The sequence below is a fragment of the Diadema antillarum genome, unplaced genomic scaffold (genome assembly GCF_040938485.1).
Source record: "Diadema antillarum isolate AM-2024a unplaced genomic scaffold, OU_Dant_1.0 seq00000182_RagTag, whole genome shotgun sequence".
Lineage (NCBI taxonomy): Eukaryota > Metazoa > Echinodermata > Echinoidea > Diadematoida > Diadematidae > Diadema > Diadema antillarum.
This window is the reverse complement of record NW_027271249.1, coordinates 1615237-1629351: the sequence shown is the minus strand read 5'-3', so window position 1 is coordinate 1629351 and position 14115 is coordinate 1615237. Positions and strand designations below refer to the sequence as shown.

At 39.6% G+C, this 14115-nt stretch overlaps 1 protein-coding gene across 1 annotated transcript in view; it reads left to right on the top strand.

Moving 5' to 3' along the window:
* The window catches only part of LOC139728490 (mitogen-activated protein kinase kinase kinase 5-like), a 45785-nt gene that overhangs the window by 13382 nt on the left and 18288 nt on the right, over nt 1–14115 (top strand). The window contains exons 12-22 of the mRNA XM_071639428.1: nt 675–828; nt 1331–1450; nt 2403–2449; nt 2953–3048; nt 4468–4555; nt 5116–5249; nt 7067–7194; nt 8154–8257; nt 8748–8886; nt 9205–9266; nt 12489–12554. Coding sequence (XP_071495529.1) covers nt 675–828; nt 1331–1450; nt 2403–2449; nt 2953–3048; nt 4468–4555; nt 5116–5249; nt 7067–7194; nt 8154–8257; nt 8748–8886; nt 9205–9266; nt 12489–12554 — 1138 coding nt within the window. The remainder of the gene's footprint in view (nt 1–674; nt 829–1330; nt 1451–2402; nt 2450–2952; nt 3049–4467; nt 4556–5115; nt 5250–7066; nt 7195–8153; nt 8258–8747; nt 8887–9204; nt 9267–12488; nt 12555–14115) is intronic.

Here is a 14115-nt window from a genome sequence, read left to right as displayed (position 1 = left end):
TTCAGAGTTATCGTAAAACAAAGTCGCTCAGTGTGAGGCTGGCTTTAGTGCAGTTACTACAATCCCCTTCTCTTATAGTGAAAAAATAGAGTGCATCAGACATGAATAGGTGGGACTGCACTAAAAAGGGCATCACAATTCTCTCATAAATTTTGTTGGTTCATCCCTTTATGATGAGAAAACAACAAACCTCTCTTTCCTTCCTTGTCACAATATTGTGTACCATGGTGCAGTCTTTGAATGCGGAGATGACAGTTACTCCAAGGCAGATAAAATTATCAATTGTAGTAGCAAGTTATTATTTATTTCATTTAATATTTTACCCTTGACAGTAGTTGAAAGGATTGTGCAACTATGCTAAGACCATGCGCAGAGAAATTGAACAGCTCCCAGCTAAGCTGTCCCTGGTGCGCATAAAACTTTCCCATCATTGAATTGTACAAAGCTCTGACCCAGTGGCGGATCCAAAGGGGGGCGTACCGGGCGCGCGCCCCCTCTTTATTTTTCCTAAAACAAAAGAAATAAAGAGAAAAAAAATCGAGGGGGTGGTGTGTGCGCCCCCCTTTAATTTTGCAAAGGCGCCAACCCTTTAAGGAATTCCTGGATCTGCCCCTGTGACCCCCTGTGATACACGTAATAATCTTCTGGATCTTCTTGCCATTTTTCCCCTCAAGGTACCTCAAGTCCACCCTGGGCAACATCCAGATGATCTGCAGGGTGCGTCCGACGCCCGACGAGGACCCGACCATCGACCAGCAGCTCTTCAACTTCTGGCTGGACTTCTTCGTCGAGGCCACGAAGGAGTCGGTCACCGACGTCCGCTTTCCGGTGAGCGATGACCACAGTTAGAGTTTATTTGAGAAATGAGCATGAAACATACTTACCTAGAGATCAGGCTCAAAACTTTCCACAAGTAAAGATATATAACTGTACCTGCAGTCTCATTCTTTTGATTCACAAAGCTTCCCAGACTAACTGGTTTGAGCTCACCACGACCCAAAGCAAATGACTGTATTATCACTTGGTTAGCAGATCCTGACTAGCCATTATTTGCCTATTACTGTGTAAACGATGACTACTGTGGGATCATGAGCTAATTTCAGTGTTTGTAAGATGGAATTATTTGCAGTTACCACGGCAACAGTTAAAATGCTGACAGTCTTTTTTTTTCTTTATCTATTTTTGTTCCTTTCCTGTCAATGGCCAAAGTAACTGTAGTCATATATTTCAGCAATTGTGTAGTGCTATATTGCAGTGCTTTAGTACTGTTTTGTTTTATTGTTTTGTTTTGTATTTTTTGTTTCCATGTGGTTTCATTTCTTGCTAATAGGTACTGGTCCAGGAGCCAAGCAAAGTCTACAAGCCTAGCTACATCACCATCAATGATGGCGACGATGAGATCGAACAGTCCGTCCGCCTCTGGCACGTTGCTATTGAGAAGGATTGCAGGGTAGGTGTTCTAGTTGTATGTAATTCTCAGGTCTAGACCCAGTCTGATGTATAACTTCTGCCTTTTGTTTTCTTAAGAAGTGTGCCTATGATCACAGATTATGGTGATGACAATGTTAAAAGGTTAAGAAAGCATGTGTCCTGGTTTTATGTAAACCCCAAAGGGAAGGATTCATTGGTGGAGATGTGTACAGAGCTCTCAATACTTAGAGATACAGCGAACTGAGAAAGAACTATACCATGTTGGGACGTTTACTTTCACTTATAGTTTTCTAGTGTCACTTTTAAGAGATTGAGAAAACATAGAGTTTGTCTTTCATCAAACATGAAAGTCAAGGAAGTTTGGGGAAATTCTTGTATGGCTTTTAAGGTTGACAACAGAATCTGTTGTGTACTTTGGATTGTTCCTCTAATACACTTGCTGCCAAATGTCTGTGCTTAATGTTATGTAATTTCTTGATGCCTCTGTTAGTGTATGAAGTGTTATGAATAAGTGGCAATGGCGTGAAGTGTTCATTGAAGTTGGGTCAAAACCACAAGTAATTTTCAGTCATGCTCTGGATAACCTTGAAAATCAATAAATCTTTAATTAGATTTTTTTTTTTTTTTTTTTTTTTTTTGCAACGCATGTGACATATTCATGGTGTACAGTGTACCCATAAGCCTTGTATGGCCTCTTTGAGCATTCTGATGTGAAAGCTTGACTGTCTTGTGTGTGGTAGATTGTTCCTGTAGGATGCTTGCTGCTATTGAGAGCATGTTTGTACACTGTACATTCAATTCACAGTCTCGAAAGAGTATAAGCTCTGTCAGTCATACACGGGCCTACCCTTGGCTCGTATCAGATATGGCATGTAAAAAAAAAATATTTTTATCAATGACCTTCCATGTGGCCAAGGTACGAGATCATATTGGACAAGTCCTTGAACACTTTCTGATCTATCTTTTGGCAGGAAATCAGTGAATGGCTCTTCAATGTGTCGTCCATTAAAGGAATCAGGTAAGGAGAAAGAAAAGAATCTAGTGTGACTGCAGTTTCAAAGTTTCATGTGTTACACCTCACTGCTCAATCTCAGCAGGATCAACACATTTAGATAAAGTATCACCACTAATTTTATGCTGCCATGATGATGAAGAAAATCACATCACTATTCAAGTGTGAGAGCATCATGTATCATGAAGTGGATAAATTGTTTTATGACTTTATTATTTCGTTCCATGCCAAAACTGTTATGATGCTACGTAAATTACTAGGGACTTACATTAGAAACCAAAATTTTTTAGAAATCTTTCTATCCAGTCGATCTGTGTATGTTGGAGTGGAAATAATACCTTTGGGGCTTTGCTGTGCTCTATTAGAAGAGATTGGGAAATACATTCTTGATGAATAGATTTTTAAAGATATTTTCCACTTTGATTAGTAGATAGAGAAAACACACTCAATTGATAGATATGAAACATATAATGAATAGAGTGTTTTAAATCTTATCTTTACTTTACCAGTACTTACAAGAGGGATGACAGATGCCTCTTCCTGTATGTCCAGCAAAATGCCGATGATTTCCAGCTGTACTTCCCATCCTCACATCTCAGACAAAGGTAAGGAGAGTGATGGTGGGACTGCACAGATACCCTGTAGCAGTTCAACCTTGTACTATACATCTGTCTTCTTCGTACATCCCATAATGATGTGAAAACTAGAATACACAAACTCTTTCCGTCTTTTCATCATTTTGCTCCTCCTCCAACTCTTGTTTGAAACTTAAGGTATTTTCACATACCTTCCATCTTTCTGTCTGTCCGTCTGTCTGTCAGTTTCATTATCTCATCTTTTTCTGTAATTTGTGTATATCTCTTGTATGTAAAACGATGGAAGGCATATTTCCATATTTGAAGAGCTCATTTACAAAAGGTGTTAGATTCATTTTTGACGAAAATTGAGTTATTAGCATCACTGCACAGAATTCCACTTGAGTTAGTTACAGTGAAAATTTCAAATCCAGACAAACATTTGAGTAGAAATTATAGCAAAATTAGATTTTGATTTTCCATACACTTGTGTACAAATTCTCACAAACAAAACAGTTTTTCTCTTAAGTACTAAAAGTGGATCTAACCCCTTTTGCAAATAAACTCCTCATTTGTGGACAGTGAAATATTAGATTAAATCAAATAAAATTCTGTCTCTTTTTACAATTAATTATGTGGTAGATAATCCAAATATCCTTCATGGACTCATTTTAAGGAATGTCATATTTGAATGTGATTGATGATATACATTTATGTCTTTAAGTTTGCGTACTTTGAAATGCTACCGTTCTTTTTTTTCTTTTCAACCCACCACTACATGGGTTTAAGGGGAATTTCTCTCCTTTATCCTGTTGAGGATGAGTCCCGAGAATACTTGGGCAGGTGTCTATGGGAAATGAGTGTTATACCAAAATCAGTCCATCCTCGATGGGTTAATGGATGTTGTGGTGGAATTTTTTATAAGCAGGATGGCATTTTGATAAGCAGGAATATCTAGTCATAAGTGGCACATTTATCTGTCTGGAATTTGACCTTTTTTCTCTCCAAGGTGACCAGAAGATATTTTGAGCATTTGGCAAAAAAAAAAAAGAGAAAAGAGAAAAAGAAAAAAAAAAAGTGATGGACATTCTAGGAAGGTTTGTTCCTCTTTTTTTCCCCTTGCTAAATATCATGTTCTATTTGGCAAATGAAATTCTGGAGCAAGTTGCCATGTGTAAGTAAATTGTTGTGCAGATTAGATTGGGGCTTAACTGGGAGGGATACAGGTATTTGTGCCATTAGCAAGTAATCTGTTTGATCCTGCTCCAGAAAGTGAAAATATCAAGGGTTAAAGGGTCTTATGTTATGCTCTGCATGTACGCTGTGATCTTGCAAGAAATTTGCGCTCTTATGAGTAATGCAGGCCATGTGCTGGTCTATGAGATTTGCATTCTCACAAGCATATTATGGACTGTAGTGTATAACCTCTGTTCCCTTTCCTCCCCAAAGATTCCATGAACTGATCATGAATATGCTGGGAGGGAGGGCCGTGATCGGTGCTGAGGTTGACTCCGATTTGAACGACGAGCCGATACAGGTGAGACCTAACTTAGAACGTGTTTTCTTTGCCATGATCATTCAGTGATAAACATTACCACATTACACTTGTCACCCAGTGTAGCAATATATCTTTAAAAAAAAAAGAATGCTGCATTGTGATCTATGAAAGGCAAAGGGAGATTTCATGAAAATAGCATTGTCAGTGAGAGTGTGGTTGGAGAATTTAATATTTTGCATCTCCTGACGGGGTTCACTTTTGCTTTGTCATCTGCCCAAATAATGTGATTTTCATGAAATGATGTATCAGTAGAATGACACCTTGTAACAATGGGAAAGAAAATGAACCAATTCCTGAAGATATCCCTAGATCAGATTGACTGAGATTATTTGAGAATTTAACTCTGTTTAACTTTGTTGTCTGCTGATAAACTGACTTCTATACATAATGCACACATGAGAATAAACGAAGTTAAATGAAGGATGGTAAGAAATCAGGGATACAGTTTAAAGGGAAAGAAAAGAAAAAGAGAATAGAATAAGGAATTTAGAAAATATAATTGTTACAAAAGAACTGTTTCCGTCACTGTGACGTTTCAGACGGAGTACGAGCTGACGGAAAATCGCGAGCGAGTGATCCTGGGTCGCGGGACGTACGGCGTGGTGTATGCGGCCAGGGACTGCCGGACGCAGGTCACTGTAGCGGTCAAGGAGATTCCCATAAAAGACATGAGGTGAGGTGGTGTTTCTCCCCTTGAAGTCCCTGAGAACCGATGATGACTTTACTGCATACAGGATCAGTGGTGGTCAAGATCATTGGGCCCAAGAGAGTTAAACCTTCCCTAAAACATCATTTGCTTGCGCAATATATAAAAAAAAAAAATAGCTCTGGTTTGAGATATTATTTGTAACAACAGAGATCACATTTAAAGGACAAGTTCACCTTCATAGACATGTGGGTTGAGTGAATGCCACAATATTAGTAGAACACATCAGTGAGAGTTTGAGCAAAATCGGACAATCTGTTAAAAAGTTTTTTTTGAAGTTTCTGCTCAGTCACGTCTGGATGAAAAGACTACTATAGCTTGTGATGTCACATGAGTACAATGATATAAAGAAAGAATAAAGAAAATTCAACATATTTCCATTTTTCTGGCATAACAAAAGAACACTCAACTTCTCTCTTTCAGAAGGCAGGGGGAAATAATATTACCCTTAACATATGTCAGTAGCAAGTCGAAGAATTGTGCACTTTATTCAAAAAGTAAAGTTTTGTGAAATTCTCTTTTTATTTTCCTTATATAGTTGTACGCATGTGACATCATACACTGTCGTAGTCTTCTCTTCCAGCAGTGACTGCGCAGATACTTAAAATATTCGTAACTTTTGAACGGATTGTCCGATTTTCCTCAAACTTTCACTGATGTGTTCTAATATTGCTGCATTCTCTCAATCCTTATGTATATGAAGGTGGACTTGTCCTTTAATATGTCATCCCCTCCAGATTACGAAATAAGAGGGAGTAACAATTAAGAGATGGGGGGGGGGGGGAGGGGAGAGAGGGCAGAATACGATGATGATGATAATGATGAAACAGCATTTATATAGCGTCATTTATCTGTAGAAACATGCAAAGGTGCCTGGCTACCACAATGTGTCGCACATCATACACAAAAGTTGCTGGAAAAAATGTGTCTTCAATTCAGATTTGAAGGTATTGAGGTTATGAGTGTTCAGTGGGTTGGATTTGTGAGCTTTACAGACATTCAATTTGTTGTCATCTCCATTATCACTTTGTGATTTCATAAATTGCCACTTTGTAGGAAACATCCTCTCAGTGCATTCCATGTGAGATGGTTATGATCGGAAGGATGGTCCCAAGAGTCTTCTCATGTTACTAATTTTGATTCAAGTGAACTTTTTACCAAATGTTCTGGACATGTCAAATATCATTAGTCATTTGACATTGCTTGTATGTGTATGATTGGTGCTAATTTGCCCCTTTCACCCCCTCCCCACTCATCTGTTTGATGGAATGAGACTTGTTTAACTCTGTGAGGTGACCTTGAGTTACAGGAGTCATCTCTCAGTTCTAGGATGAAGCTTGGATAATCGACAGGGAGTTGATATATCATACATGTTGTGTTGCCCTCAGGATGTATCTTTATCTGTCCCTTGTTTACTGGAAATTGACCATGGCTGTGGCTAGAAGTGATGTGGTCTCTGATATGCACAAACTGTGTGTTTTCTAAACAGTAACATTACACTGTAGGTAGAACTTTCCTGTCTGAGGGGAATTTTTCTTCTACCTCATACTTGTGGAGTGAGGTGTAGTCAAATTGTGTCAATCTTGGGTAATTTAACTCAGAACTTATTTGTCAGATGTAGATGCCATCATCTACGTACTATTGTTGCTGCTGCCACTAATGTTACAACTATTCCAAACATCGCTGGCATCCAAATGGTCACCTTAAACCCTGCTCATCTACTGGAGTATGGTGGGAAAAAATTCTCATGTTCTTTCTTTTGTATGTTCCTCCGTTCATTGCAGAGAAGTACAACCACTCCATGAGGAGATCCTCCTCCACTCCCGGCTGAGCCACAAGAACATCGTCAAGTACCTCGGCTCTGAGGCGGAGGGCAGCATCTTCAAGATCTTTATGGAGCAGGTGCCTGGAGGTGAGCACACAAGTCCTTCTATCTATCTATCTGTCTGTCTACTTCTCTTTTCTCCCTCTCCCTCTCTCCCTTTTTACTCTTCCTCTTTTCCTACCCCGTCTACTCTCTCTTTGTGTGTGTTTGAGTGATTTCTTCAAGCATACCGTTTGATATGGTGCCTGTGCCAGAGGAGTGCTCGAACACCCCCAAAACATACTGTACTGTACCAGTGCAAAAGTTGACCACTTTCTGATGTGGTCCAAAAGCATGTTGTTCCACACTGTACCGTACCATACCGTGTGAGAAGGCACTCAAACCACAGTGCGAACTGGTGTAAAGGTGTACTGTTTTAGAAGTTGACATAAGGACAGTGCACGTACAGCAGTATCACACACTACGTCATGATTCAAAGATTTCATTTTCTGTATTAAAACACCTGTATGTAGCATAATATCGCTGGGGTGACAAGACCTCGTATCTACAAAATGTCAAATGTTCAGGAGAGCCAAAAAGCATGGCGCCAAAGCACTATAGCGAATGGGATAGCCTTTCCTTTGACATGCCGTGGTGGCTTCATTTTTGGAGTAAGACAGTAGGGATTTAGACAGGACATCACTTAACCCATTATTTGACTATTAATCTAAAAAAGTCATTTTTACCAAAATTGCAGATACAAGGTCTTGTCACCCCAGCGACGATAAGCGCACAAGCGAATGACTCCGTTGCTACAAAACTTGTGACCTTTTTGTCTCCACAGAGCCCTCGAATGCTTCCAGTTTGACATGGGATGTATTGGTGCAATGGAACATTATTTACCATTTGCTGAAAAATTAGTGCCGTATATCGTACCCTCTCATCTTTCTCACCCTTGTGTATGCAATCTTGTACCATTACACTCATGACCATTCACTGTTGGTATAAAATTTTCACATGACGAACTAGTCGAAGTACATTCTTGTTGGTATTCTCTTCTGTTTCAGGAAGCCTTTCAGCTCTTCTGAGATCAAAGTGGGGGCCGCTGAAGGACCATGAAGACACTATTGCTTACTACACCAAGCAGATCCTCGAAGGCCTCAAATATCTGGTAAGGGGGCAGATTCTGAACTATCATGTGTTACACGTTAGCCATTGTTCTGAAGATATGAAATACAATTGTAGCTATGTACATACCATTTTTTTTTAGTTACTCCAAATTATTTGACAAAAGAGTGATTTGATTATTTTTGATTTTCCCTTAACTCTTCCTTTTTTTTAGTAAATTAAACATCTAAAACTGATCGGCGCATGCATATTTCAAGAGGCTGGGGTTGAAGATTACAAAGGTGTACGTTGAAAATGTGGAATCATTATATTGCATATTGAGCTCTAGCAATTTGATTGTATGTGAGGATATGTGTTTATTTGTCTATTTTAGTGTGCCTGCATTTTTGTCGTATATCTGCCTCACATATGAAACCCATTTGTAATTGTGTATCCTTACATTCTTAATAGCCCATCTCTCCACCCCTACAAAAAAAGAGAAGAAAATAATTAATTATGTTTCATATTGTTGATTAAATTTGTTCTTTATTCAGCATGATCAAAAGATTGTCCACCGTGATATCAAGGGAGACAATGTGCTGGTCAACACCTACAGTGGAGTGGTCAAGATCTCGGACTTTGGGACTTCTAAGCGCCTGGCTGGTCTCAATCCAGCTGCCAGCTCTTTCAAAGGTCAGTGAATGTCCACCTTGTAGCACTGTAGCCAATGCTTGTAATGACAGCGGAAGCTCAATGGTCTTTTGGATACAAAATCGTTGGTTCAAGTCTAGGCCAAGCATGTATGCCCATGATATGTTTTTTTTTCATGGCCACTACTAGAATATTGAATAATTGGTGCTTACAATGTATTTAGATTAATTTAGGGCAATTTGTCAATCTGTTGCAATCCGATCTTTCTTACGACATCATACTGTGTGATACACCAGTTAATAGCTATATGGAGTGATTAATGATGTGATAAACATTTATATCTCTCCTATTGTTTCCTAGGCACTCTACAGTACATGGCTCCAGAGGTGATTGACAAGGGCATCAGAGGTCATGGTGCTCCGGTAAGTTGACCTTTCACCTATACATGTAGATGACCTTAGGTTTCCTTTTTTTCTTTTTCTCAAAGATATTTTGTCTAATCACACACTAATGGTACTTGGAGTACTTGCTGTTTATCTGCCTGGTCATTAGCCCATTGAGAATGGGCTGATTTTGCTACAACACGCATTTCCCAAAGACATTTGCCCAAGTCTACTCGGGACTGGTCCTCAATGGGTTAATCAGTCAATGGGAGCTAAATGGACATTATAGACATTACTCTATACATCTTTTCCTCATGGTAGTAATTAATCTAATTGTTTACTTTTTACTGCAATTTCCTTCAAAGGGCCTCAGAGCAGCCAGGTCTCAGCCTGTGGCACTGCCTTGCTCCAAGGATATTAACTGTAATCAACTTGATGTGAATACTCGATCATAAGTTGAAAATGTGTACTATCCCTATGACAACGCTGCACACTGGCACTGGTCCGATGGTCCTTGCCCAGTAAAAATCGCTGTCGGACCAGCAATTTTTTCAGGAATGGACCAGTAAAAAATCGAACAAGAAAAAGTAGAAATTACGCGGAGCGTAATATATGTCCCCGCCGGAAGTAGCATTTTGTAACAAAATGTGCAATATAGGTAAAAAATCAAGGTCAAAGGTCAAAGAAGTCAAAGGTCAAAATTCTGTGTAGAAGTTTTGAAGCCCTCACCTAGTGCCATCACATAAAGCAAACGGAATCGAAATCGGGTTAGAAATGGCGAAGGAGTAGCATTTTGTAGCAAAATGCACAATATAGGTCAAAAATCGAGGTCTAAGGTCAAAGAAGTCAAAGGTCAAAATTCTGTGTAGAAGTTTTGAAGCCCTCAACTATTGCCATCATATAAAGCAAACGGAATCGAAATCGGGTTAGAAATGGCGAAGGAGTAGCATTTTGTAGCAAAATGTACAATATAGGTCAAAAATCAAGGTCAAAGGTCAAAGAAGTCAAAGGTCAAAATTCTGTGTAGAAGTTTTGAAGCCCTCACCTAGTGCCATCACATAAAGCGAACGGAATCGAAATTGGGTTAGAAATGGCGAAGGAGTAGCATTTTGTAGCAAAATGTACAATATAGGTCAAAGGTCAAGGTCAAAGGTCATAACTGAAATTCTGTGTAGAAGTTTTAAAGCTCCAATGTAGTGCTATCATATAAAGCAAACAGAATCAAAATTGGCTCATAAATGACAGAGAAGTAGCAAATTGAACATTTTGATCACACACGGATGCACACACGGACGGACGGACGCACGGACGCACGGACGGACGGACGCACAGACACACACACGTACGGAGCCCGTTTCATAGTCCCCTGCTCGAACTCGTTCGGCGGGGACAAAAACTTGGTACTTACTTGTCCAACACACCAGGTTGGACCAGTAGAAAAAATGGGTCAGTGTTAAGCCCTGCCCGTGATCAAGACCCATGAAGTCAAGTCACTTATTACTCTATTAAGCAATCATGACTTAGTTTCCGAACAAATTTACCAGGATTTCAGCCAGCACAGAAGCACAATGAAATCAAACACTCCATACTCAGTCTCTTTGTGAGATAACATTAATTTGAACAATGCTGATGGTTTTGCTCCTTCTTGCTGCTGTCGTCAGAATAACCATGCAGAATAACAATATACAGTCAAACCTGCCTTAGCGGCCACCTCTCTATAGCGGCCACTGAAAAATCCCCCCTTGAGAAAAGCCATGTTAAAGACCCTGTGTATAACGGCCACCTGTCTAATGTGGCCAGCGGCCACAAATTTTGTTTCCCGTAGTAGATTTAACCTGTCTATAGCGGCCAAAAACCCGATGGAGCCATAGCCGAGCCAATAATTCGGCGTGTTTTTCTGCTTTTTAGCCGTGCCAGTCATTCCTGGGCAACGTTCAGTGATCGCTACCGCTGCATTCATCACTTATTCAGTCGCAATAATGCACTAGTGTTAAGCTTTCTTCACGATTGTGCACATGCTACATGTACAGTGTACTGTGCAACAATTTCATAAACACCGGTATTGTTTTGTGCATGATACACACGTGTGCATTCGTACACACATACATGTACATGTAAGTACATTTTGTATTTATAGATGTATACAACGATGAAACATGTACATGTAGGCAATGCACACAAAGTTGGATAACCTGTCTATAGCGGCCACCTGTCTATAACGGCCACTTTTTTCGTATCCCTTGGGTGGCCGCTATAGACAGGTTTGACTGTAATCACAATGGAGAAATGGAAACACGGGACCAGAGTGTAGTGCTAGTAAGACAGTACATGAATCATTTTGTGTTTTCTCTTCTTGCTTTATGTATCACCGTGACATGAGAGACCATACGTGACCCTGCATCACAAAACAAAGAAAAAGTCGCTAGACATGGATTTTTAGTTGAGGACAGATTCTTGGAAAGAGCAGACTCTAAACTTTAGAATGATGTGTAACTCATATAATGGAATGGACTCTCCTAACCTATCTTAATAATAGAAAGAATGTGCACACTCTGGGAAAGTGTGAACTGAGAAAAGAGGCTCTGAAGTACAGGGTCTATTCAAGCGCTTAATCTTTACCCAGTCGTGCTAGCTGCACAACGAAAGGGACAAAACACAGGATGTAAACCACCGAAGCAACAACAATGAAGATATTATCAGATTAAACTGAAATTGAGCATGCTCTATCAACACATTCTACCCATGATTAATGCCAACTTTCAAAGCAGTAGAGTTATCCTTTCAAAAGTTATTAGACTTGAAAGTGAAGAGTGTGTAAAGGATTTCAAGAAGTGAAAAGGCTACACTAAGACATACCTGATCATTCTATTCTACCCCCAAAAAGGGTTGTAGAAAAACTGCTGAAAACACACTTTCCCATTCACGTTGTGATCCCAAACTAAAGATTAATGTAGGAGAAGGACAGCTCTGTCAGAAAATATGGAAAACTGAAGATTGACTCGGTTGGCCCATTTTACCTTTTTTGAGTCCTCACATGAAATCAAGGGGTGCGACTTTTTGTTCGTTTTGTGATGCACGGTCGCAAATGTGATTGTGTGTGTTCTAAGTCCTTTAATACATCAACTTCTATCCCAGTGTGTCCGAGACATCTTTTGCCTCAAACCATTTTTTGTTGTTGTTCAATCTGGACATCGTCAGTGTGTTGACCTTTGGTCCCATATTTTTCTTGTTTTTTTTCCTGTATGTGTGTGTATTTTCCAGGCGGACATATGGTCACTTGGCTGCACCGTTGTGGAAATGGCTACAGGAAAGCCCCCTTTCATAGAGGTGAGAGAGTACAATAAACATGTATACATGTGTGGTTCAACTCAGGTTGCCGTGACGATTACAACAAAAGAACTTCTGATAACTATTGAAAGTTGACTGTGCTGTCTACACCACTATCTGTGTTTTGTATCGAGCTGAATTACACTTTTTGAATAGATTGAAAGCAGGCTAAGACAATTACTGTTATATCAATGATAATACATGTATGTCAAAGGAATCCAGCTCTTTCAAGCTCTCAACTGTGTACCAGCAGACATTTACATAATTATGCATTGCCGTATGTAAGATCTTGTTAATGTAGGTTTGCAGAGTACATTACACTTTCTGGAGTGAATTGAAAACATGTTTTGTGTTGCTGCCATGTACTACAATATATGTATATTTTTTGTGGAATAACTTTGAATACCAAATCACTTCAGTATTAAAACAATCGAAACATACCAGTATTGTATATTACACTCGTTGAGTGGATTACAAAACACATTCTATGTGGCTGCTGTAAAAATAATTTCAGGAATAACTTGGAATACCTAATCAATACAGCATGAACATGCAATATCTATATCATATTGGATGGCTATGAATGGGATACCAGGGAATATTGCACGAGTTAGGGCCAATATCGCACGAATCGAAGATGAGTGCAATATTGACCCTAACGAGTGCAATATTCCCTGGTATTCCATGAATCAAGGCCATCCAATATAATCATTATCATCTATATAATCAAGCAGAGCAAGCACAAAATTACCCGGCTTCAACTTGTCTTGGAAGTTGACTCGGCAGTCACATCCCAGCGCTGAAAAGGGGAAGCCCCTAAAACTGCGTATGAAACAAACAACTAGCAAGATGTTTGCGCGCTTGTGAATTGTAACAAAATGACGCGCACTAGTAGCAAGCGTTTGCGCATTCAGCAAGCGCTCGCGCAATAGACGAGACAGAATTGAATATGGTGTGATCTTGAACGGCAAGTAACAACGGTAGCCTATGGCGAATTAATACGTTGGCCTATGCGTTTCGTTCAATATGCTCTGACATTGAACGGTAAAAATTGAGCGGACTACAATACGCGTTTTTAATGCGCCGCTAAAACGTCCTATACCGGGTGTCCCAAAAAAAGCGGAACGGTGGATTTTCAGTACCTTGCGTTCTAAAAGTGATATATTTTTTGACATCATTTGAAAGAGCATCTTCCGCAGAAGACCATGATACCAAAATCATTAAATTTGGTTAAGTACTTTTTATTCTACGCCAATTTCTGTAAAGGCAGTCATTTTCAATTTTTTGCGACTTATGAGATAATAATTTGGGTGCGAAACGCGTTCCATACGGTGAATTGTGTAAGCTCGTTGATCCATGTCAACAAAAGATAACGCTTTCATATTGGGCGCGCACACACACGCACACACACACACACACTGTTTTTTCCTGGCCCGTGCCCAATGTGAAAGCTGTATCTTTTGTTGACATGGATCACCGAGCTTACACAATGTTCACCGTATGGATCGCGTGTCGCGCTCAAATTATTATCTCATAAGTCGCAAAAATCCGGCGAAATTTG